Source organism: Rattus norvegicus, chromosome 9 (genome assembly GCF_036323735.1).
Source record: "Rattus norvegicus strain BN/NHsdMcwi chromosome 9, GRCr8, whole genome shotgun sequence".
NCBI classification, from domain to species: domain Eukaryota; kingdom Metazoa; phylum Chordata; class Mammalia; order Rodentia; family Muridae; genus Rattus; species Rattus norvegicus.
In genome coordinates, this window is record NC_086027.1 from 112,508,539 (window position 1) to 112,534,680 (window position 26,142).

Sequence of the window (26,142 nt, forward strand, 5' to 3'; positions counted from 1 at the left end):
CGTTATGGCTATGTTTTAGGTCACACATTCGGTTGTCCTGCAGGTCGTTCCTCTCTGGGATCACTGTTCTTTTAGCAGTTTCACATCCTACCTTAAGTAGATTTATCATCAAAACATATTTTTAATTTTGAAACAAGTACCTCCTTTTGCATGGCACAACTTGCGTTTGTTATTAATTATAAACAAATGATTCGAATTACTTAGCAAGTGTCACTTTTTATGCTGACGGCCTATCGCTAATGAGCCGAGGGACAAATACCTAAGTTTAAAAGTTATAAACGTACATGATAAAATGTATTTTTGCTAAGTTCATAGTTAGTGTTTGAAAGGCAGGAGAGGGAGTGTGGGAAGATTGTGAGGTCACACATAGATAAAGCTATTTTAAGAGGAATTTTCACAAATCTTTAGATTTCACAAATTGTTAGAACTTAACTTAGAAGTATTTTCCTTGAGCGGATGTAAAGTGAATAAGTAAAAAAATTAATTAATTATTTTTTTAAGTATTTTCCAGGCTGGTGAAAAGACTCAGTGGATGAAGTGCTTACCACTGGGGGGAAGGGGGGGGTTGTGAGTCTACAGCCCTCACAGAAAAGCTGGCTGCTCAGACAGCCCGCCTGTCATGCCAGCTCTCTAGAGTTGGAGACAGGGGATTCTGGCGCAAGCTGCCTAGCTCGGCCAGCCAGGAAGAATGGAACATCTCCAGGTTCAAGGAAAGACTCTGCCTCTAGGGTCCAGAGCAGTCGGTGAGGGTTCCAACATCTCCCTCTGGCCTTGTGATCTACACAAACACTCGTGACCACACACGTGCAAATGTGAATACATGCATGCATGTGCACTGTATGCACAAAAAAAAAGATGTTCTCCTTTTTGAAAAATTAAAAGAACAGATTTTCTGTTTATAGACTATAAAATTAATTGAAAAAACCCTGTTCTATAGTACTGGCATTGTTATTCAGAAAATATTTGAGTAAATGAAATAAATTATTACCGAGGACACTGAAGTTTGTCCTTTGAAAAACATGTCTTATACACAATGGCATGGTTCATTGGACTTGTTTGTATAATATTTAACTATGTATTAGAATTATTTTAATCTCTCAACTTGAACTGAAGAGGGTGGAATCTCACTGTGTGTCTCTGGCTGCCACTAAACTTTCTGGGTGAAGCTGGCCTTGAGCTCACAGAGATCCTCCTGCTTCTGCCTCCCTGGTGCTGGGTCTAAAGCTGGGTGCCGGTTGGAGCACTGAGAAGTTCTCAGCTGACTTCAGTGGCAGATTAAATGTTATTTCAACGTGAAAAATGGAGAACATGACCCTGTGACATATGTTTCATGGCCAGGCATCCTTCCCCTGGATGAAATAGGATCTGCTAAAATGTTCTCTTAGGAATCTAAGTCATGCTAGTATTCTTAAGTGGCTGAGGCATGGCCTATGTGGAAGAGTTGGTACGCCCTTGCGCCTCTCAAAGAAGTAACAAATCACATGAACAGCCCATGCCCTGTTGAGCATTCTATGATCCAAGAGGTGTGCCTGAGCATCCCACTCTCCCGACCTCCCTCAATCTAAGCCTGGCTTCACCAGGGCGTGCTTAACTGATGAGAATAAGTGTAGGGTCACAGCCATTTTACCTCATGGAAACGCAACCTAGCGTACCCGCCATATTTGTTTACCTACCGTATCAGAAAATGGGTCCTCCACTTCACGTAAGCTCTCAAACACTTCAAAATGAAGCTCTCTCTTGCATATAATTTCCGCCGTCTTCAGGATGAACTGCAGACTGGAGAGGATGTTTGGATACTTGTAGTAGGATGGTTCCGAGTAATAAAGCGCTGTTGGGAGAAAGATCGTGAGGGACGTTTTGTTCGTGCCTCGCACTGCGCTCAGTTAGTCTTTTAGCTGTTAAAGTGTCGTTAAGTTCAGTGTTTCTGAGCTCCCGCTGTTGTGCGTTGCTCTCTCTAGCTAAAATTTATAATGGTGGGTGTGTCCTCTGGGGGTGAGGAAGGACACTGCACCTTAAGTAAATCTTGTGAGAGTTTTTATAATTCGAGACAGCTTTGTGTGATGGTTGAATGGACAGTCAAGTACACTCTTCTCCAGCTTTCCGCTGCCGTTAATTAAGGGATCTCTGCATCTGAGGATAGAGCTCTGAGAGACTCGCTCTACACACACACATACATACGTGGACAGTGCCAAGTGGATTCAGTGTGATCTGTCCATAGTTACACAGGCACATGGATGTAATTAAAAAAGGAGTCATGAATTTGAAAAGAGGTCAGGAGGATTGGGGAGAAGTGGAGGGGGAAGATAATGTAAATGTAGCACTGGTCTATGAAATTCTTAAAAATTTTAAATTAAACTATAGGTATGACTTAACATAGTCTGTGTATTATATGTTATAATATATAATTATTTGCTGTACATATAGTACACATTAATTAATATTGCTATTCTGTTTTCCCCAGGAGCGAGCTCCTGTTCATCCAGTCTCAAGGGATAAACCCTGAACACATTTATATATGAGCGACATTAAACGGGTTCAGTGGATTTCATATGGGATATGACACCCTCGGGTCTCCTTAGCTGTGTAAATCCTTCTCTTCACTTCTTCTGTGACACTCAAATACACTGTCGCATTTTTCCAAATTTTGAACGTATCAGTCGATACCTAAGAACACCAACTTCCTCCTGATTCCTCGCTTTTGTACACAGGTGACCTAGAGCCAATGATCTAAAAATCAGTCTTTTCTCTTCTAAATGTTTTAAAACTATGTTGCCATAAGGCACTCCCCATTGCAACCATGTCTGTTTTCAATAGCTGTTTCTCAACAAGTCCTTCTTTCCAGTGTGTAACCGAATGCCTACTATAATGTGTCCAAGTGCTGATAGCATGTCTGCCTTTGAAGATCGATCAGGATGACTGAAAGCACCCTGCTATATGTCCACGCTGAGATGGCCTCCAGAATTCTCTTCTCTCCCTATTCCTGTCCAGCGTCTACACTGCCAATAGACTTACTTTAAAATACGAACTTCGTTGCTTTATTGTTTGTTTGCTGTGGTAGCTACTGTTACAGGTGGGAAAGTTGAGCCTGGGTCACCACCATATACAAGTAGTTGGAAAATAAAAATGGTTGCTCACAGAAGGATAGCAGGGAATGGGGAGAAGGGGGTGACGGTCAGACAAATTCTTAGTTTCAGCCAAGGTTAGATCCCGGTTGTCTATAGCATGGGTGATGAGTACAGTTCATAAGGATGTAGGTTTTATTCAGACTGCAGGGAGACAAGATTTTAAAATGTCCTCACCACAGGAAGTTCTAAGTTTCTGAGGGGAAACAAACACTGAAGAGACACTGCGGGTCCAGCAGCCCTCACTGGAGGCCTCACTTCTCATGAGACATTAAACAGCTTACACTCTTTATGGTGACAGTCTGAGATTTTTAAAATGGAGCATAAAACAGTTATAAGCATAAAAATAAAAGATACTCTACCGTATAAATATGGCTGCAGCCTGAGCAAGTGTTGTTTAAAATTTTCTAAGTGACCGTGCAGGAAAAATACAAAAAGTCGTAAGAAGATCAGATAGCCAATCTGTCAGGAGAGAAGAGAGAAAGGCATTTGTGTATTGCACCACTAGATGCCTAAAAGCCATAGAGAAAGATAAACCTTTTTATTACTACACTTACTTTCTGATAAAACAATTTCAAACTTGGTTGATATTATGTGTTCTTGAAATAACTTTAAAACGGTTATGTCAAGACTGAAATGCTGGTTCAGCCAGAAAAAGACTTAAATAAGTCATCTCTACCCTCGTTCAGACGAGCCATTCTGGATGCCTTTTGGTTCTGTGTCCTTTAAAGCAACATTGTTTTTCTGAATTGTAGATGGGAGCCCTTAAATAACTCATGGAGTGAATTGATGGGGTTTTTAAACAAAAATAAGACACATGATGAAAGAAAATGCTACGATGAATTTTGGAATTCCCTTTACCTCGGTGTATAGAAGGCTGTGTATTATGTATGGGTAGATCATGCGGTGTTATAGAGTTCCTCCCATGGCTTCTAACCAAAATGGCTTGAAAAACAGACTTGGGGAGCACCGGGAAATGTGCAGCTTCTCATCACAAGCTGTACGGGGTGCCTGTCCCTCATCACATCGCCACACTGAACACAGCAAACTCTTCTCTGACCAAAGGAGTGTATCTGCGGCTAAAACTGGGCTGTTTTACATAAGCTACAGAAAGTGGGACATCTGCAGAAACATACAATACACAAGATCTCATATAACAACATGAAAACCGTAATTCTTAAAAATGGGCTGCATTCTGTGTGAGTTACTAAATCAAAGAGCCACATAGAATGACAGGAACGACGGCCATTAAGTTTGCGTGAGAGAAATCAAACACTTTTAACAGAGGCACAAAGTATTGACTGAGGCATGTGTTAAAATAGAACGTGGTAATCGAGCACGGCCAAGCCTCAAATGCTTCTCCCCTCACTGTTACAGAAAGACGATAAATTCTATTCCAGGAACTGAAAGCTAGGGTGGTCTTTCCCCAAATCCACTCCCTTTCAAGTAAACCCTCAAGTCAACGGTCTTTTTATACCAGGGGCCTTTGTTAATGACAGTGATTTGGTGAACAGAAATTGGTATTTAGAAATGTTCCTGGGTCCTGCTAAGACTGAACCCCCAGTGAACTAGACTGGTGGTGGGAGGGCGGCAATGGGGGGAGGGTTGGGAGGGGAACACCCATAAGGAAGGGGAGGGGGGAGGGGGATGTTTGCCCGGATACCGGGAAAGGGAATAACACTTGAAATGTATATAAGAAATACTCAAGTTAATAAAAAAAAAAAAAAGAAATGTTCCTAAACCGTACAAACACCAGCCTTTTACACATAAAAGTAAAGTGTGCACAGTGTGTGAGCAATGGGCTTTGTACACGGTTGACACTCAGAGAAAGTGCTGTTAGGAAGTAAGAAAGTAAAAATCCACCGGCTGTCAGGCAGACACCAAACCCAGACACTGTTGCTGATGCCAAGAAGTGCATGCTGACAGGAGCCTGATACAGCTGTCTCCTGAGAGGCTCTGCCAGAGCCCGACGAATACAGAGCATACAGATGCTCGAAGCCAACCATTGAGCTGATCACAGGGACCCTGGTAGAGGAGTTAGAGAAAGGACTGAAGGCGCTGAAGGGGCCTTATCTGGCATCAAGAGGACGGGAGGCTCTTGGTGCTGTGAAGGCTCGATGCCCCAGTGTAGAGGAATAGAGGTGGGAGTGGGTGGGTAGGTGGGGGAGCACCGTCACAGAAGCAGGGGGTGGGAGGATGGGATAGGGGGTGTGCAAAAGGGAAACCAGGAAACAGGATAACATTTGAAATGTAAATAAATTTAAAAATCCAGTTTTTAAAAAATCCACTGGCTGTGTAACACACAGCAACAGGTCTGGTGACCCGCTAACACGCACAGGCTCCCAGGATTAAAGGTACAGGCTAAAAAGGCAGCCCGGGAGCATCATTTAAGACCTTTTAAAGGGGCGGTGATCATATCGAGGGGAATAATAAAAATGGTCATGCTGTCTTATACCCTAATTTCCTATTTCCTCGTCAATGTTACCTGACGGAGACGTTTTCCTTAGTTACTACTACACCCAGAAAAGAAAAAAACAAGCAACAAAAAGACAGCTCAGGAGTGTTTTGTTTGTATCATTCTACTGGAAACTGTCCTTTTGCTTATCTCTGGACATCTCTGTGTCTCTTTTCTCTGCAGCCTGACCTTCCACCTGAGTCTCTGCTTCTGACTGCCCGTTCTCCCCACCTCCCTCCCTTTCTTCACCTTCCTCCATTTTCTTTCTGCCTCTCCTCTTGTGTCCCCGACACCTCTAACTGGGAGATCACTGCTACATAGGAATTATCTTGCTCTGTATGTCTGTGTTTATACTGAAGCTCTGTACACAATTTATTTTATTTTGTAGCTTACACGAATCCGGACTGGTGTTTCTTATATTTTACTCTCTGCAGTTTTTGAGAAACACTTCGATGGCTAAAATTCTTCTGTTTAGAGAACAGACAACAGGAAAGACCAAGACCATGCACAAAATCTGGACTTGGGGCTGTGCTCGGGGGCCGTATATTGCTGTTTTAATCAGGCCTTAGTAGTTTCGTTGAACGAGGAGTCAGAAGTTGGAGTGGAGCTGGAGTCTGCTCTGACAGTGTCACGGGCAGAGTGGCTCTCCGTCTTTCCAGAAGAATGCAATCTACCTGGTGATGGTGACCTATGCTGCTACCTCTTCCCTTCTGCCTTAGGCCATTGGGATGGCCCAGGGTGGTACTACCCTTCAGGAAGGCAAGTTCACTTCAAGCCATGCTGGAGAGACTGGAGGAGTAATTAACCTTCCAGTGGGATGAAGTGTAAGCCATTTCCAGGATCCCACCCCCACCCCCCACTCCCAGCACAGTCACTACAAGCCACCACGAAGCACTCTTGGATCTTAGCGCTCTCTCTCTCTCTCTCTCTCTCTCTCTCTCTCTCTCTCTCTCTCTCTCTCTCTCTCCCCTCCATGGCCTCTGGGAAGCTGCTGAGACAGACAGCTGGCCTGCCCTGGGGCTTTTCTTTTCAATTCCAATAAAGTTGTCCTTGAGCTTCTGTTCGAGTCTGCTCTTGGATTCACTCATTAGTGAGACCAAGAATTCCCAGAGGGGAAGCCAAGTTTCCTGTGAGTTGACTCTGATGGGACTCCCAAATTCGTTACAGTAGTTGTGTCTCCAAAAGTGCGTATGTCCAGAAATGACACCTCAAGCTGGACTGCACAGGACTTTTGGATGTTAGATGAAGGCCGGCATTCTTTCAGGAACTTGTAGAATAGGCTCCCATACCCAAAACAGGCATCATTCCCTTGCGTTGGGCAGAAGGGCCAACCCACGGCTCTCCGTTGACATGTACTTGCGGTTGCATGAATGTCAAACCCGGTGCTGGCCTCCAGATTTCTTCAGTTCCTATTCACATCTTTGTTACACATCTCAAAGCCTTTCTTACTTCCCTCCTGCTCCTCCACTGTGCTAGCCCCAGAGTGTTCCAGATCTCCACCCTCTTCATAACATCAAGGTTTCTCTGCCTGCCAGCCATTTTTGCTGTTCTCCTTTCTCTCAAAGAAAACCCTGGTCATGTCCAGTACTCCTCCTCCTCCTCTTCTCTCTGTCTCTCTATCTGTGTCTCTGTCTCTGTCTCTGTCTCTGTCTCTCTCTCTCTCTCTCTCTCTCTCTCTCTGCTCTGGACTCTTCCAGATGCCTCCAGATGTTTTCTCTCTTACCCACCACAAAAGTCTTCCCCATCACGTTGCAACAGGAATAGTACCTTTCGACAACATCTTCTGTCAAATGGAGAGAGCAGAAGGAAGGTTTCCAATAGACTTTTCGCTTCATAAAGAAAACTCTACAAAAGCCAGGATGGCACTTTGGGACTCAGGCCAAGCTATTCCCACTGGCTAGTTCGTATTAGCTCAAAAAGATAAAATTGTGGCTGAGAGCCTACTGGACTTTCTGGACTATAGTAGGCCAGTCTAGGTTTTCAAAACATTTCCTGCTGAAATGGTCATTTGTTTAGCTCTTCACTGATGTTCAAAATGGAGGTGACTATGGCCCATACACTGTGAGACACAAAAAGTCAGCACGAGGGGCTGACTCTTTTCCTCTGCAGAAAACCAAGCCGAGGCGTGGAGCAGGGTGGCTGCAGCAGCATGGACAGTGGACTTGTGAGGCTGTGCTGTGCATTTCCATTTGACCTCTTTCATTATGAACACAAACGTGGGTGTCCTCTGTCCCACACCTGTATCTATATTTAAACTCTGATCTGTCTTCATATTCTCACATATAAATGTGTCTCCATAATGAGAAGTTTGGGAAATACAAAAAAAAATTTTTTAAATCATTATAATCAGTGGCTGGAGAGATGGCTCTGTAGGATGATGTCTGCAGGTGAAGGCAGGCACAAGATAGAATGAGGCCTGTCATTGGACGAGAAGGAAGGATGGGTGGGAGGGAGTGAGGGAAGGAGGAGGAGCAGAGAGAACATGGAGGCTGATGTTGAGATTCCTCTCTGCACATTTACAGGTTGTTGTGAATGTTCTTAAGGGATGGATGTGTTCAGGGCTTTGTGTGTCTAGGTGGGCAATTGTATCTTATCAATTGGATCAGAGGTTATTGTGTTGTGTGTTCTTTCATGTGGTGATTTAATCAAATTCAAGAGAGTGTGGTGGCTGGAGACATTGGACCACCACGGAATTGGGATGTGTATGTCTGGCAACCTGCCTTGGGAACTGGATAGGTAGAGAGATTGTTGCCAGGCTGAGAGAGAAGCCATCGGCAGTGTGATATGGGATGGAGCAGAGCAGGTGAGACGCTTTGCTGACTGAGATGAAAATATCAAGTAGATGTCTTGGGGCACTGTGGTACCAGATCTAGTACAGGTAAAATAAAACTTTTTAAATTTTACAGCAACATGGCTCAGCAGTTAAGAGCACTGACTGCTCTTCCAGAGGTCCTGAGTTCAATTCCCAGCAATCACATGGTGGCTCACAACCATCTGTAATGGGATCTGATGCCCTCTTCTGGAGTGTCTGAAGACAGCAACAGTGTATTCACATACATAAAATATATAAATAAAATTTTTTTAAATCATTATAATCTCACCACACCAAGACAAGTGTAAATATGTTAAGTCTTTTCTTCTATGCAGGATCTCAGGTCTCTGCTTAGGCAGTTTATCTGATGTTTCCTAACATTCTGCCACTCCTAACATGGTCAGAATGCTCTGAGACAAAGGACATGACACAGTTATCTCTCCAAAACTTCCTAATGGTGGATGGACTTGGGAATGCTCTCCTAACCAAAGCTGTGATCAGTTTTGCTTGTTATAGACAGGTGGCACTGAATTCTTAAGGAACTCTCCTAATCTTTTTTGCTTTTCTGTAATAATGAAACATTATTTAAGCTTAATTTATTTGCAATAAAACACTAGTTATTCTTAAAATCATTTTATAATAAATTTTTCCCATGTCAACTGTTCCCATGTCAACTGGCTATTACAAACATTGGGAGCATTTGACTGAAGATTTATAAAGCATAAACCTTATGATGGCGGCTCCCTGATGAATCACTCTGGTATGATAGAGAATTGACAGGGCCACTCCCATCAAATTAAAATTAAAGTTATTTCTCAGAAGCTTTAAATAATGAACATAGCATGTTTTTTTTTTTTTTGGCATTTTCATTAGATAGTCTTTAATTCTTTTTTTTTTTTATTAACTTGAGTATTTCTTATATACATTTCGAGTGTTATTCCCTTTCCCGGTATCCGGGCAAACATCCCCCTCCCCCCCCCTTCCTTATGGGTGTTCCCCTCCCAACCCTCCCCCCATTGCCGCCCTACCCCCACCAGTCTAGTTCACTGGGGGTTCAGTCTTAGCAGGACCCAGGGCTTCCCCTTCCACTGGTGCTCTTACTAGGATATTCATTGCTACCTATGAGGTCAGAGTCCAGGGTCAGTCCATGTATAGTCTTTAGGTAGTGGCTTAGTCCCTGGAAGCTCTGGTTGCTTGGCATTGTTGTACTTTTGGGGTCTCGAGCCCCTTCAAGCTCTTCCAGTTCTTTCTCTCATTCCTTCAACGGGGGACCTATTCTCAGTTCAGTGGTTTGCTGCTGGTATTCGCCTCTGTGTTTGCTGTATTCTGGCTGTGTCTCTCAGGAGCGATCTACATCCGGCTCCTGTCGGTCTGCACTTCTTTGCTTCATCCATCTTGTCTAATTGGGTGGCTGTATATGTATGGGCCACATGTGGGGCAGGCTCTGAATGGGTGTTCCTTCAGTCTCTGTTTTAATCTTTGCATGTTTTTTTTTTAATCCCTAAAGGAAAGGGCTAGAGAGAGAGGTCAGTGGTTAAGAGCGTTGTTGTTCTAATTCGCAGAGGACATGGGCTCAGTTTCCAGCACCTACATGGAAGCTCACAGCTGGAGTCTGTAACTGTAGGTCCAGAGGATCCAGTTCCTTCATCTTTCCTCTGAGAGCACTACACACACACACACACACACACACACACACACACACACACACAAGCACATAAACACATACACACTCACACACATACATTCACACATACACACACACTGTGATGGTTTGTATATGCTTGGCCCAGGGAATGGCACTATTAGGAGATGTGGCCTTGTTGAAATAGGCATGGCACTGAGGGTCTGGGCTTAAGACCTTCACCCTAGCTGCCTGGAAGTCAGTCTTCCACTAGCAGCCTTCAGATGAAGATGTAGAACTCTCAGCTCCTCCTGTACCATGCCTGTCTGGATGCTTCCATATTCCTGCCTTGATGATAATAGACTGGACTTCTGAACCTATAAGCCAGCCCCAATTAAATGTTGTCTTTTGTGAGACTTGCCTTGGTCATGGTATCTGCTCACAGCAGTAAAACCCTAACTAAGACAGAAGTTGGTACCAGGAGTGGGGTATTGCTGTGATAGTCCTGACCATGCTTTTATTTGGAGAAATGTGGATTTGGGGACTTTGGATTTGGAAAGCAGTGGAATGCTTTAAATTGGGCTTAATGGGCTATGCTAGTAGGAATATGGAAGCCTTTGTTACTGAGAGTGATTTGAATTGTGAGTACCTGGTCCAAGAGGTTTCAGTGGACAATTTCAACATGTGGCCTAGAAACTGGTTTGTGGTATTTTGGTGGAAAAAGGGCTACTTTTTGCCATTGTCTGAAGAGTCTGCCTGAAGTGAAGAGACTCAGACTAATTGCATTGACAAAGGAAGTCTCAAAGATGCCCATCATATACTTTGTTCTCTGGTTAAGCCTCATGAAGAGCATTTTAATTAAGTGTAGCAAGCTGAGAAAGGAAAAATATGAAATAAATGGTTCGAGTATTAAAGGGGCACCAGGAAATAAAATAGAGCTGAATCTTGTGCTTAAGGATATTAAATTGAATCAAGGGAGTAGTGACTTGGGGCAAGATCCCACCCAGCTAAGTTTAGGTCCTGGCATGGTAGTACAAGCTTTTAATCCCAGGAGTCAAAGACAAGCAGATCTCTGACTTCAAGGCCCAGCCTAGAACAAAGCAAGTTCTAGGTGAAGAAAAACTGAAATTCAGGATTGGTGCACCACACCTTTAATCCCAGTGGAGACAGACAGGCAGATCTTTGAGTTCAAGGTCAATCTACAGAGCAAGTTCCAGGAAGGTCAAACTTAGGCAGAGAGGGAGTTGGAAAACAGAAAGCTAGTAATAGAATGGGGGGTGGGGCATGTTCCAGCCCCAGCAAGCAATGGAATTCAGCAGTTCTAGCCATGTGGCTCTGGCTTTAGAGCAAAATATAGAAGGAACAACTGGGACAATTGATGGTGGTTAGCTGGAGCTAAGAAATTAGTGGTGATTAAAAAGAAACCTGCATCACTGAGGTAAAGTCTTCTGGGAAGTGTTTTCTGAGAGCACAAAGAAACTGTGTTCCAGAGATAGCCAAGGTTGTACCTCTTGCTGCAGCTGTGTTTTGTAAAGTGTAGAGTCACCCAGGTGGTACTGGTTTTGAAGGCAGGAAGGAGTCATGAAGAGCAGCTGAGGCTGGGTACTGTGAGTGAAAGATAAAAGTTTTAAAGTTGCCCCCCTAGACACAAAGTTTAGAGCAGAAAAAGAAAACAGGTTAGGCCCCAGAATTGTATGTTCCAAGAAGCCTCGCCTAGGGCTATAGAATGGATAATTACATTGGCCAGCTCAACAGCTTTCTCCCAGAAACTAGCTGACCATAAATCTTAGAGAACAATCTTGAGAAGCAGGAAACAACTTCTCCTAGGAACTAGCGGACCATGAAGTTAAACAATCTGAGAAGTAGGAGACAGCTTCTCCTAGGAAACAATCTTGGGGGACAGAGTTCTTCCTTGTGATTTTTCACTGTTATTCTATGACGCCATCCCTGCCCCCTCGAGTTGTGGTTTCTCCCTTTAAATACCTCTTCTCCCAGCCTCTCGGGGTCGAACTCCACTGCCCCTGCGTGGGATACGAGTCTCGACCCCAGTGCACTGGTTGCTATCGATAAACTCATGTGATTACAACAAGGACGGTCTTGTGTGAGTTCTTGGGGTGTTGCATCATCCCGAGACTTGAGTGAGGGTCTCCCCACTCTGGGGGTCTTTCATGAGAGACCATGGAAGGCCATTGGTGAAGGTGCAGCTTCAGTTGTAGTTGATGACCCAGGACTGAAGGGGTCATGCAAAGGAGTTGAGACTTGGCCCCATGAAGAGAGCCTATGAGAGCCTATTGCTGAAGCCTAGTTACAGCGGAAGACTCCAGCATATTTTGGAGATGCCGGTACCATGGGATGACCACCAAGAAGAGCAGCAGCAGTGGAGTGGATCAACCTGAGCTGGAGAAGTGATGTCAGCCCTTTGGAGGATCCTAGAAGACCATGTGTGTATCCCAGACATTAAAATAAGAAGCTGTAACATTGAAGTTGCCTTGGAGACCCCAAGAGGTTTGAGATGCCAGAGCTGTGGGCTATCTATTGAGGAAAGCTGCTAACAGGGAGGAGAACCAGCCCAGGAGAAAGAAGTTTGTTGCAGTCACCACAGATGAAAAAGGAGCTGGAGTTCTGAAGACAGCTTCACATCAGACATGGAGATGCAGAGTTTGGAGTTTGCCCAGCTGGTTTCCTGTCTTGCTTTGGGGATTGCAGTTAAGTGATTAGAAGACTTGCAAAAGAGACTTTGAACTTTGGACTTTTAAGTTTGATAAGACTGCTATAGACTATAGGGACTCTGGAAGTTGAACTAAATGTATTTTGCATTATGCTATGTTTAGGTGTAGCTCCCGTAGACTCATGTTTGAACAAACCTATAGGGACCAGGGAGAGGAACGTGATGGTTTATATATGCTTGGGTCAGGGAGTAACACTATTAAGAGGTGTGGCCCTGTTGAAATAGGTGTGTCACAGTGGGTGTGGGCTTTAATACCCTAGTCCTTGCTGCCTGCTAGTGAGTCTTCCACTAGCAGCCTTCAGGTGAAGATGTTGAACACTCAGTTCTGCCTTCACCATGCCTGCCTGGATGCTGCCATGTTCCTGACTTGATGATAATGGACTGAACCTCTGAACCTGTAAGCCAGCCCAATTAAATATCATTTATAAGACTTGTCTTGGTCATGGTGTCTGTTCACAGCAGTAAAACCCTAAGACACATACACACATACACACTCACACACACACACACATACACACACTAATGAACACCCATACACACATGTATACACACATGCACACACATATAAACATACACACATACATACACATATACACAGACACATACACATAAACTCACACACATACACTCAAACACACAAACACACACACACATACACACACACATACACACACACAGGATACATGCACAGTATGCAGACACATGGGAGCAAATGACCCATCTGCATAAAATGAAAGTAAAAAACCCTTTTTTTAATCCTTGAAAGAAAATCTTTGTGTACTTAGAACAGCGGCATGATTATTTTTACATAGTTATATTCTTAAACAGTTTGTGAAATTCCATTTTCTCAAACTATTTCACCTTTGCCATTAAGCAGCAACCTACATACTATATTCATGCTCAGAGATGATTAAACCGCCCTTCTTAAATGCCAATATCTTGTTTGATCCCAAAGCAGACAGCACTTATCGCTCGTGCCTTTAAGAATTAAAATTTGAAGCATACCTTCACCAGTTTTATCTCAACTGAATATAAATATTCCTTCTTGAATGCATCGCAGCAGAGTCGATATAAAACTGATTCCGCAAGAAAAAACAGGGTGGGAAGCTGGTCGCAATCGAAGGAAACATGGTCCAAAGAGGCATAGAGCATATTTAAAGCCTCTGAAACGTGAATGAAGACAAAGTTTGTCACTGAAAAATTAACCTTGGCTTTCTGCATACTGTGCTTACATCTTGCAATCCAGTGTTTGTCCATCCTACTCTGGGCTCCTTTGTACTTGGAAATGCTTTCTAACCTTCCCAGTGAGAGTTGCCTCAAAGCCCAGCAGGCCTAGTGACTGTTTCAGTCAATAGAACCCAGGAAAGTCACTGTGGGCGATTTCCAAGGCCAAATCCCCAAGGGAAACAGGTGTCTATGTAACCCTCCTCCCCAAGGCCTGCCCCTCTCCCCAAGGCCCGCCCCTCTTTCCCTCTCTTCCATTTCCCTGCTCCTTTGGTAGCAATGAAGATGGTTGGTGGTAAACCACGAGGCCTAACACCACAGTATCTCTTAAACGTCTGAGAGGTGCCAGTGCTGAGTCGCAGGGCCATAAAAACAAGTTAAGTGCAAAACATGCTTCCTTCTCTGAGTTCTTGAGCTCTCCGGCATCATTACAAATCCCAATTTCCTCGGGAAATATCCTCTGACCTTAGCAGTTAACATCCCCAAACTCATTTTATAAGGCACACACATAACGTTTAGTTTAACGAGAGAAGGAATTTTATCCCCTTAAAAATAATGTTATTTAATTTCTTTTTTAGATTAGCTGGAAGTTGCTTGGAAGAAGCCATGTAAGTGAGAAGTACCAGATAAAAGGCTATGAGCAAAGGCATTAAAGCAGAAGGAAAAAAGCCAAGCCAACGGCCATCTGGTTAACGTTTTATAAGTAAGGCTATAATGCGCATAAACCCCTTTATTTAGGTAACTAAGCACTGCAGGTAAACTTACTCAAAGACTATACAGTGACTTAAATGTGTTACCAACTTTAGGGGGAAGGCAGTAAAGACTATACTGAGAAAAAGCTTTGGTTGGGTTTGGTTTTTGCTTTGTTTTTAGGACAGGGTTTCTCTGTGTGGCTTTGATTGTCCTGGAGTTGCCTGTAGACCAGGTTGAACGTGAACTCACAGAGATCCACCTGCCTCTGCCTCCCCAGTGCTGGGATTAAAGACCTGTGCCACCATCACCCAGCTGAGCTTTTAAAACCCATTTTGTAACTAAAAAGCTCAACAGTCAAAGTCATAAATTCAGAATTACAGAGGAACTTTGGTTAAGGAACATCATGAGCCATCTTGGTAGAAAAAGAAGAATCGCCTACCTTACATTTAGTCAGTTTAATAAAACTCTAAATTCTCAAATCATGTCCTTGTGAGCTGAGGGACACTTGGGGTTTGTCTGCAGTTGGGACCATATACATACCATCTTGGATCTCCCCTTTGCACTGAGCCAGATAGATGACCTCAGCCCATGCAGTCGGAAGATGCACATGCTTCCCAGAGCCCAGGGTCTTGAGGCCCAACTTCCTCTGTGATGGGGAAACAGGAAAACAGCAAATGGAAATGTGCATCCCTCCATCCATGTGCATCCCTCCATCCATGTGCATCCCTCCATCCATGTGCATCCCTTCATCCATGTGCATCCCTTCATCCATGTGCATCCATCCATGTGCACCCCTTCATCCATGTGCATCCATCCATGTACATCCCTCCATCCATGTACATCCCTTCAAACATGTACATCCCTCCATCCATGTGCATCCCTTCATCCATGTGCATCCCTTCATCCATGTGCATCCCTCCATCCATGTGCATCTATGTGCACCCCTTCGTTATTTATTTGTCTCCGTTACTATTTCTCAGTTATATATAAAAGCCATTCTTCTGGGCCAATGGTTTGTGACCAGAGTTTGGAAATAAAACGTTATACCTTTTCTTTTATGGGGCAGCCACTGCCCAGAATTATGCGACATTGTATTGTTTAGTTATAACATTAGTGTCTTAGTGCTGCCTACTTACGCTTAAAGGTAGCAGCTGTCTATTCCCCGTATCCCTTTCCTCTTCTCTCGGTACTGGGCAGCAGGTAAGCATTTACAAGCTGGAGAATGAGACTTACGCGCCGAGTGCCCAGAGCGCCAACCCTTACCTTACACCTGACAGTGAATTTCCGGGCCTGCTCCAACAGTTCTTCCTCCTTGACTCGGTTATCTGTGTTGTTGAATCTCAATATGAATTCTTTGGTAACTGAAAATGATGGCCTGTGCAGAAAAACAATAATTATAGCTATCATCTAATTTTAATTAATCATCTTCTAGTGGGTACAGGTAACAGTGTTCTAGGGAAAGCGCTCTACTTTCTAATCACGTCTCTTGTCTCTCATGCAAACGAGATCAGTATCATCCAGCATACCCCAGCAGATAACCTAGGCCCACATTCTCATTTCCAAAGGCTTTTTGTCCTGGGAAAGACATTCCTAAGATGCTTACCAACAGGCTCTTGGGTGTTTTCTTCATAGGTGACATCAAGAACAGCTCCAGTTATGCTGTTCTTCATTTATCTCCTCACACAAATTGGTGTCGGTCCCATTTATGCTAAATCTTTATTCCCTCCAGACGGATTCGGTACAACTGTGGCTACAGCTAAGTATTGACATACGGAGTAATTTCAGCTGGGGAGCAAGTAGCCATGATGACGCTGCCCAAGAGGCTGCCATTGCAGAGCATCTGCAAGGAGAGTGGCGGGACTAGGAAGCCTTCGTGTCGCTGTAGTGATCTGCTGAGAGCTGGAGGGGAGGACGTGGGACATATCTACAGCAGTAGTCACATGTGTGCCTAGACAAGAGATGACGGTGGTTCCGGCCAGGAGAGCAGCAACAGAAGTAGAGACGATTATTTGAATAATGTATGTGCTTTACATTACACTGGCCAGAGAGTTATCCGTTGAGCTTAAGGAACAGGGAGTCATGAGTCAAGTGACCCACTGAAAGGACAGAATTGCTACCCACTGAAGCAGTGCAAACTGCTCAGAGGTGCAGATTTGATGCAAGGGTACAGAGTAAGTCCAGTATTAGACATGTTTTGAGATGACAACAGTCAGGCTAGGTCAGGGATGCTAGCATTTTGGAGGTTGTGGAGGGGAGTGTGTGAGTTAGAGACCATAACAGGCTACAAAGTCAGCTCTCGGCTAGTAGGGACTATGTCCTGAGATTTCCTCCCATCAACCTCAAAATTTAAAAAAAAAAATCAGGAAAATGTTATGAAGTTGGTAAAGTCAATGAATTATTTTTCTTTTCACAGTCAAGAAACTGTTGGAATTATGTTACTAGGAAAAATCTGGAGAAACAGAAACACGTTCATTTATGGCTTACTGCATTCAGAATTTGCTAAATTAATTGTTCTGTGGAGTGTAGAAAAAACAAAAAAAAATCTAATGCTGCCACTGAATAAATTTTCATCCTTCTAAGCAGAGAGATATGCCAAAAACCAATGGCAATGGGGCAGAGTCTCAGACCCAGCAGAGAGAATGAGAAGACACTGCAAACTGGAACTGCAGACAGAGCTTGGAGAATAGTTAATGCTCTAACCAATTTGTTGGCACCATCCCAAGCCCCCCTGAGGCACTGAAATGTGCACTAAGGATGCAGAGATGGGACAGACACACACCCTGGCCCTCTCGGGGCATCCGGAACAGTCTGGGAAGAACTGAAGCCTTTGGGCTTGCACAGTCCGCAGGAGTTGTAATTGTAAAATGATTAACTCCGAGTTTGACTTTCTCCTCCCCATTTTACTTTCTACTTATGAGATGCTGCTGGTTAGACACAGTGGAGAGAGGCTGGACATTCTTTTCTCGTTGCCACTGGGGATGGTGCAGGGTATTTTTCTATTTGCTTTTCTTGGGTTTTGGTTTTTGTTTTGTTTTGTTTTTAATCTACATGAAGCATCTACATGAAGAATTCAAAGTTGATTTAATTTTCCAGTTTATACAAAGATACCAGACATAAAGGTTGGCTCTTTGTTATTTTTATGCTCTCATTAGGGATTAGTTTTTAAAGTATGAACATAAGTTCACTGTTGATGACAAAGCAAACGCTTACAGCTCCACCCACACCCAACGCTGCTGCCTCAAACCGTACCCGTCAGGAGCAGCCGAGAGCAGTGGTTAAAGCTTATCTTCAAAGTCCTTTCCTAAGGTTGACGGTGTAAAGCCACCTATGCATCCTTCCCACAACCTCCAGGAGTTTTCATCTGTAAGTTGGACACTCCATGCCCAGACTTCTCACAGCCTCCTGACCCATCCTGTACTCCCCCACCCTCAGCAAGCACCTCGGCGGGTCCTGGTTCTTTTCTAAGGGGAGGGACCCACATCTTCATTCCTGAAGGGTCTTTGTCCTTTACCATCCTGCTTGGGTCAGATCGTTGTAGTTTCACATTGATTTTAATCACAGGCTATGGCAACACTAAGAGACATCCTAAAGGATTTCCTGCACTCCAGACATAATCTTTCTTACAGAGAAGTAATACAATCTCTCCTTGGTAATCTGAATCTTTCACCCCTTCTGACACTGTTATTCTTTTCTTAGCCTGCTGGTTTAAGGACATCAAAAGTCCAAAGTGGCATGGGGGGTTTGGGGGAGGGGTGTGGCCCTCCACTTCAATGGAATGTTTCTGTGGCTCCTGGAAGGACCTCTCCCCTCTCTGAAACTAAAACTTCTAGGTCAGCAGAATTTAAACTCACAGGAACAGTAAGCAAAAGTTGTCCTAGTAGGATACTAGAGAGGTAGTGAGTGGAACTATTCCCTCTCCCACTCTGGTCCCATAAGTCCTAGCTATGGGGAAAATCATACCATATATTAGATGTTGGTTCAAAACATATAGTGCCTTTCTGGAGAGCCCTGTTCCAGCCCTATAGGCCATTGCCACTTAACCTGCACTAGAACTGTGTCTTCAAAATCTGTCATTGTTCTATCAGGCCATCTGCTCAGGATGGCAGAGAATGTAGTACGACCAGTGGAATCGTGACCATGGGCCCCATGTCACATCTTTCTGTCTGAAAGTGAGTTCCTCGATCAGAAGCGATATTGTGTGGGGTACAATGATGGTGGATGAGGTGTTCTGTAAGTCCACAGTTGGTGGTTTTGAGCGTTGACATAGTGAAAATGGCCATCCTGCCAAAAGCAATCTGCCTATACCATGCAATTCCAACACAATTCTTCACAGAAATGAAAAAAAACAAAACTTCAACTTCATATAGAAACCCACCGGAGACAAAACAGGATAGCTAAAACAATCTCGACCAATAAAAGAATTGCTGGAGGTATTGCCATCTCCCATCTCAAAGGGCTCTACAGAAGATCTCACTCAAACAATGACGCATGGCAGATAGAATGGCTGGACGCATAAGAACGCAGATAGATCCATACGTATCACCTAGCACAAAAGTCAACCTCAAACGGGCTAAGGACCTCAACCTAAGACTAGATGCCCTGAACCTGATAGAGGTGGAGCTGAGGAATGGCCTTGAACTCATGGGCACAGGAAAAGGCATTCTGAACAGACCACCAAGAGCAAAGGTTCCAAAGCCAACAACTAACAGATGGGACCTCGTGAAGCTGAAAAGCGTCTGTATGGGAATTATACATCATTCGGGCAAAGCAGCAAGCTACAGAATGAGAAAATGCCCTGACTAATCACACCTCTGGTAGATGGTTTGTATCTAAAATACACAAAGAGTGGGAAAAAACAAGTGGCAGTGAGACAAATGACCCGGTTTTAAAAGGCGGGGTACAGAGCTAAGGGAGTTCTCAAGCAATGAAACTCAAATGGTCGAGAAACAAAGAATATTCGACATCCTCGGCCATCGTGGAACGTGAGTTAAAACTACTTTGAGACTTCACCTTACCCCAGTCAGAATGGTCAAGATCAGAGATGGATGGATGTGGCTCTCCCTGCTCTCTTGGGTCATCAGCCAATATGGTCCAGGCAAAGGGAGGAGAGTTGACAGATGGAGGGTTCGGAAACCCTGAGTATGTAGGGCTAAGACCCACTGGGACCAGCTGCAGGGAGGCAGAGTAACTTCACTTGGGGTGATTCAAGGCTTATATAATTTGGGGGTGGGGGGAAATGGGATAGGAAGATCCAGGATGGGCAAAGGTCATTGGCTAAAGAAATATGGTACCAGAATGGCTCATTAGCATGGGAAAGCATTTCAAGAATCTCAGGTGCTTGCTGAACCGGTTCTAACAGAGAAAGGAAGATAGATAGATAGATAGATAGATAGATAGATAGATAGATAGATAGATAGATAGATAGATAGATAGACAGACAGACATACACACATAGATAGATACATAGATACTTAGATACATAGCTAGATACCGAGATACATAGATAATTTTTTTAATGAGAGCTAACACTGGTGATGATATAGGGAAACTGAAACACTTTTCATTGAGGTGAGAATGCAAACTCTACAGCCGCTATGGAAATCAGTCTGGCAGTTCAATAACTCTCCCTCAAGATCCAGATCCACCACCCTTGAACGTGCACCCAAAGGACTCTCCAACCTCCTACGAGACACCTGCTCACCTGTACACACGTACACTGATGCTTTATTCGCAATACCGGGAAAATGGAAACAGCTGAGATGTCCGTCAACTGAAGAATGGACAATGAAAACATGGACACAAGGGAATATTGTGCAGCTGTATTGAAAAATGTGAGCTTTGTAGTAAATGGATAGACTAGAAAGAAATCATCCTGAGTGAGGTAAGCCAGACTCCGCCAGACTCAAAAAGACAATGTGTGTTTTCTCATATGTGTGGATGTTAGGCTTTAAGCTTTTCAATAATAAAGGAATATAACTGGAGTCACCAAATAACAGGGAGACCATGTTCCAACTAGACACTCCTTGTCGTCTACTGAAGCCTCCTGTACACAATGGGTTACATGTAATTGAGTTAGCCAAAGAGGCCGCACAGAAGCTGCCCAAACACCTCAGGCTATTGCCAAGACTGATAGTTGCCCTCCATAAATTGACTGTAAGGTCCCATTGCCAAAGACAACCCTTGGAGAGCTCATCGAACATGGAGAAGTTGCACTTGTGCTAACGGGAGACTTCACTGCTGCTGAGTAAACATTTGTGGTGCTTGGAGCTACTCTGCATGGTGTCCGAGAGAGAAAGTTATCATCATGCCAGCTATGAACTCTTCAATCCACAACAGTGAACTACCAATATCCTTAGCCATTGGGGAAATGCAAATCAAAACGACCCTGAGATTCTATATTACTCCTGCCAGAATGGCTAAGATCAAAAACACAAGTGACAGCTTGTGCCTAATCCACAGCGAGGGAAACACTCCTCCATTGATGGTAGGAGCACGAACTTGTACCGCCACTTTGGAAATCGATATAACCGTTCCTCGGGAAACTGGGAATCAATCTACCTCAAAATCCAGTTACACCACTCGGGCATCCCACAAGGACACTTGCTTAACCATTAGCCAGATGCTGGAAACAACATAGATGTCCCAGGCAACGGATAAAAAGGAAGTGGTACATTTACACAATGGAGTATTACTCTACCGCTGAAGACAATAACATCATGAAATTTGAAGGTAAATGGATGGAACTAGGATCGCAAGTGAGGTGTCCTAGATCCAGAAAAACAAACGAGGTATGTACTCATAAGTGGACACTAGCTGCTAAGTAAAGGACAGTCACGCTACAATGCACAGACCCAGAGGGGATGAGTAACAAGGAGACTCAAGGAGGGACAGATGCACACATCTCTCCGGGAAGGAGAAATGGTATGAAGGTTTGTTCTACTCTATCTGGTTAGGCCATGTTGGATGGATTTTTCTGGGAGGCCTTTTTTTTTTTTTTTTAAGAAAACAGAGGAGGGGGTTGGGGATTTAGCTCAGCGGTAGAGCGCTTGCCTAGCAAGCTCAAGGTCCTGGGTTCAGTCCCCAGCTCCGAAAAAAGGAAAAAAAAAAAGAAAACAGAGGAGGGGGGAGATGAACTGGGAGGAGTGGAGGAAGGGGAAACTGTAGTTGAGATGCAGTGCATGGGAGAAGAGTAATGGATAAGGAGAAAGGGGAGCCCTTGCACCCCAACTCTGGAAACATAAATCAGTTCTGCAATGGGGGGATGGAGGGGAGTGTGACATTGCCTCGCAGGATAAAGTATAAAAGTAGAATGACCACGGTCTGACGATCCTAATTCTGCGCACTTGTATAAGAGAAATATAATCAGTATCCAAATGGGAATATACAGCCCCCACATTCACTGGAGTGTTGTTCCTAACGGTCAAGCTATGGGCGCAGTTCAGGGTGGTGAACAGATAAAGAAAATGCAGGGTGTGTAAGTGATGGGATGCTATTCGTTCTTTTAAGTGGGAGAAAATCCTGACACTCACAGCAACATGGATGATCGTGAGGATGTTGAACTGAGTAACATACATGTGCAGGACGAATACCACATGAGCTCACTGACCTGTGGAGCCTAAATAGTCAAACTCAGTGACAGAGGCCAAACTAGAGATGGCCAGGGCCAGAGGCGGATGAGCAGATCTCACTCAGGAGCACAAAGTTTTACCTAAGCAAGTTAAGTAAGATCTAGACCTATTCCATAGCAGCATAAACAAAGATACAATGTTATCCTTCTTCCAATTTGCTAAGAGCTGTCATCACAACTTCTAAAAGGGTAACAATGTAATGCTAACTGGCTTGACTGGGATAAACATTTAACTATGTGTGTTCACATCAAAACATTAAGTCAAATATCTCAAAGGTATGCATTTTTTATTAATTATACTGTAGTATACTTTCGATTATGCCAACCATACTGTAGTATAATTGAAAGGGGGAAGACAGGTTTTAAATAAATAAACCAATGAGGCCAAGTTTCTACAATGCTAGCACGCTTCTACCATTAAATTTACAAAAGATCTTCTTCAAACTCTACTGGTTCTACAATGCAGTGACATTTTATCACAGCAAATATGACAATTTCCTTTGTGTTGTCTTTTCTGTTATTTCTTTTTATTTATTTTTTTTTTTTTTTGGTTCTTTTTTTCGGAGCTGGGGACCGAACCCAGGGCCTTGCGCTTCCTAGGCAAGCGCTCTACCACTGAGCTAAATCCCCAACCCCTTTTCTGTTATTTCTTATAAGGTTTGCCATGCATTAATAAGAACGAGGATTATAAAAGCTCTGTATTTGGGGTTAATTCTCGGTTGGTGGATATCGTTGTTGCATAGTGATTTTCACACCTGTGCATATTTTTTTTACCACCTCTGCTTATCATATGTGTGTGTTACTTCCTTTAGTGCTGTGATATGAACCTTTCTTCTTTCACACTGACCTTTAAGGATATGAGAGTGAAAAGATAAAATTTTAAGCAGAAGAGCACGTTTTCAATATATGTGGGTAGCAAAGGACTCGTGACCAGTATGTAAAAACTTCCACATGTCAGAGACGTGAAGACATGAGCAAGTAAGTCTCGAAAGAAGAAAACCAAATGATTGATAAACATGGGATCCACTCAACAACCTAAAGAATAAGGGAGTCCAGTTTAAAACCATAGTGGGGTCTTTTACTCATCTACCCACATGCTGCATTAAAAAGGATGAAGATGTCTAGAGCTGATGAAGATGTGCAGACTTAGGAACTTACGAACATTGTGGTTGTGGTGGTTTGAAGAGGTGTGACCCCTGGTAGACTCATGTGTTTGAATCCTTGGTCCATAGGGAGTGGCACTATTAGGAGGTGTGGTCTTGTTGGAGTAGGTGTGGTTTCATCGAAGGAAGTAGTCACTAGGGGGTGGGCTTTGACTCAGAAGCCCAAGCCTAGTTAATGTGTCACTGTCACTTCCTGCTGCCTGCTGATGTAGAACTCTCAGCTCCTTTCCCAGCACCATGTCTATCATGCTTCCCACCGTGATGATACTGGACTGAACCTCTGAACCTGTGAGCCAGCCCCAATTAAATGTTTTCCTTTATAAGAGTTGCCTTGGTCATGGTGTCTGTCCACAGCAATGAAACACTAACTAAGACGGTGGTTATATAAAGCGGTACACGTACTGAGAATCAGCTGGGCATTTTCTACCCAAGTCTACAGAGAAATCTATCTACCAACTCCATAATCCCACTAGCTGGTGTATGTCAGTCATAAATCCATGCACCTGTTCACAGGTTGGCACATATAAGACTACTCATGTTCATTCTCCATCCCATGAGCAGAAGAGGTGAGGTTTTCTGGAACATACATCTGACTTAGAGTTCATTTGATTCTCTTACCTGCCTGTTAAAAATAAGTGTCACTAAGTTATTGCAAGCAATGCTTACAGTAGAAATGACTCACGAATGGGATGCTACGTTTTGACTAGCCACGCTGTAAGCAACCCATTAATGATAGAGAAAGGCAGCCCTAGACTTCCTGTCTGCTGGCAGTTTTTTTTTCAAGTCCTTGGTGCAACTTTCAGGCAGTAGGATCTAGATTTTCGTATCTCTTCTACCCAACCCTTGGACCCTGGTGTCCTCTCAAATGGAGTTGTGCGCGTTGTTGACAAATACTAGCTGTGATCTCTGTGCTCTTGTGTGGATTGCTGTGAGAATGCTCTCAGAAACTAATCCACCACGTGATTCAGCTATCTCCTTTCTGGGTGTATGTGCGAAGAAAAAGGAATCAGCCTGGCAAAGAGGCTTATACATCTGTATTTCTGGTGGATCAGTTCTCAGTAGCTGAGATACATAATCAGCCTAAATGTGTCCATCAACAGATAAGTAGAGATGATATGACAGGTATACACAGTGGGGTATTATGCAGCCATGGGAAGAATGAAATCCTGTTGTCAAACAAGGAAAGAACTGGAGGACATGATGTTAAGTGAAAAGAGCCAGTCATGACAGCAGAGGCAGTATATGTAGTCTCTCACATGTGGGCCCTAAAGAGAGTTAACCTAATTCAGGAAACCGATTCATGGAAGTCAAGAACACTAAAGGAAAGGAAGAATGATTCAAAGAATGTTGAATTTAATCGGTACATTTGGTAGGAATCTGCTGGAACATCACACGGGTACTCTCTCCCCTCAAAGACCTCCCTTATCTCCCTCACATACCTACCTCTTCCCACCCATCTTTTCCTCGGGTTTATGACTTTTAGTTTTGTTGTGTGACCCATTTGGTTCAATTAGGGTCATCTCTGTTGACTACTGAATTTAAAATATCTGCTAGAGCTTGATCGAGTCAGTAGTCAATACACAGCTGAGACCAATGACTCTTCTTCATCCTGAGCCTATCGAACAGCCAGATGAAGTTGAAGAGAGATAGAGTCACGGGAAGGAAAAGTCACTGCTTTAGGGGAAGAGGGTAACCAGAATGCATTATACACATGTATGAAATTGTCAAAGAACTAGTTTAATGATAAACAAGAAGGAAGGAAGGAAGGAAGGAAGGAAGGAAGGAAGGAAGGAAGGAAAGAATTAAAAACAGTGCTATCAAGTACTGTTCCTAAAACAACACATACTTGAGTCATAGAACATGGAGTAATCAAACTGGTACTTGTCTGAAAGCTTTCTCCCTACTGGCTAGCTTTCACGGTGCTGGAAGGTATACTGTGGGCTGCCAGAAAAGAGAGGCAGCCATCATTCTTACCCAGCTGTGAACCCTTCAAGCTATAATAACCACAGGCCTGGCAACACATGCCCACCGACGAAATGGTGGCATGAACATCATGGATATAACCAACCACTTCCTGTTTGGATTTAATTGCTAACCCATAAGACAAAAACCAGGTCTTACACTGTTAATGAGCCAAGTTATTGTGGCTAGACAGGCCATGGGACCTAGGGGTGATGCTGCTATTCTTATTCTGCTAAATGGTCATGATATTAAGCCAACTCCTAACGACTCACTTTTACATCCATACGGTCGTGCATTTCTCAACCCTCATCAGAAAGGTTTCTTTCAGCAACAGATAGTGGCGAAAACAGAGACCCACCCAACCCATGGAAGTGCAGAGAACAGATGGCTGCAGAGTGCTCAGCCCTAAGTGGGACATCTATGTCATACTTCCGCCAAAGACTCAGAGATCGCTGTGTAAGACGGGGCTAAAAAGGATTGTAAGAGTCAGAGGTTGTGGGTGAGTGCCGAGAGTGTTTTCTAGACACAGCAAGGCAGCTAAGCTCACGATGGCAGTGACAACACACGCCCCCTTGTGGTTGGTGCGTGTCACAACACCCTGGGTATTTGCCGACTGCAGCTGTGACTGGCTCCAGACTTTCTTCTTTCAAAGATACACGGTAAACCGGGTCATAGGCATGGAGGAAGCGCTGACCGCTGCCGAGGTGTTTGTGCCGCTGCTGGCAGGCTACACAC

At 43.8% G+C, this 26,142-nt stretch overlaps 1 protein-coding gene across 1 annotated transcript in view; it reads right to left on the reverse strand.

Annotated features, from left to right (window-relative positions):
* The window catches only part of Tmem232 (transmembrane protein 232), a 228,059-nt gene that overhangs the window by 173,970 nt on the left and 27,947 nt on the right, over positions 1-26,142 (reverse strand). The window contains exons 2-6 of the mRNA NM_001270390.2: positions 15,919-16,030; positions 15,196-15,301; positions 13,744-13,901; positions 3,485-3,584; positions 1,674-1,828 (exon numbers count right to left, since the gene is read on the reverse strand). Of these exons, the coding sequence (NP_001257319.1) occupies positions 1,674-1,828; positions 3,485-3,584; positions 13,744-13,901; positions 15,196-15,301; positions 15,919-16,030 (631 nt within the window). The remainder of the gene's footprint in view (positions 1-1,673; positions 1,829-3,484; positions 3,585-13,743; positions 13,902-15,195; positions 15,302-15,918; positions 16,031-26,142) is intronic.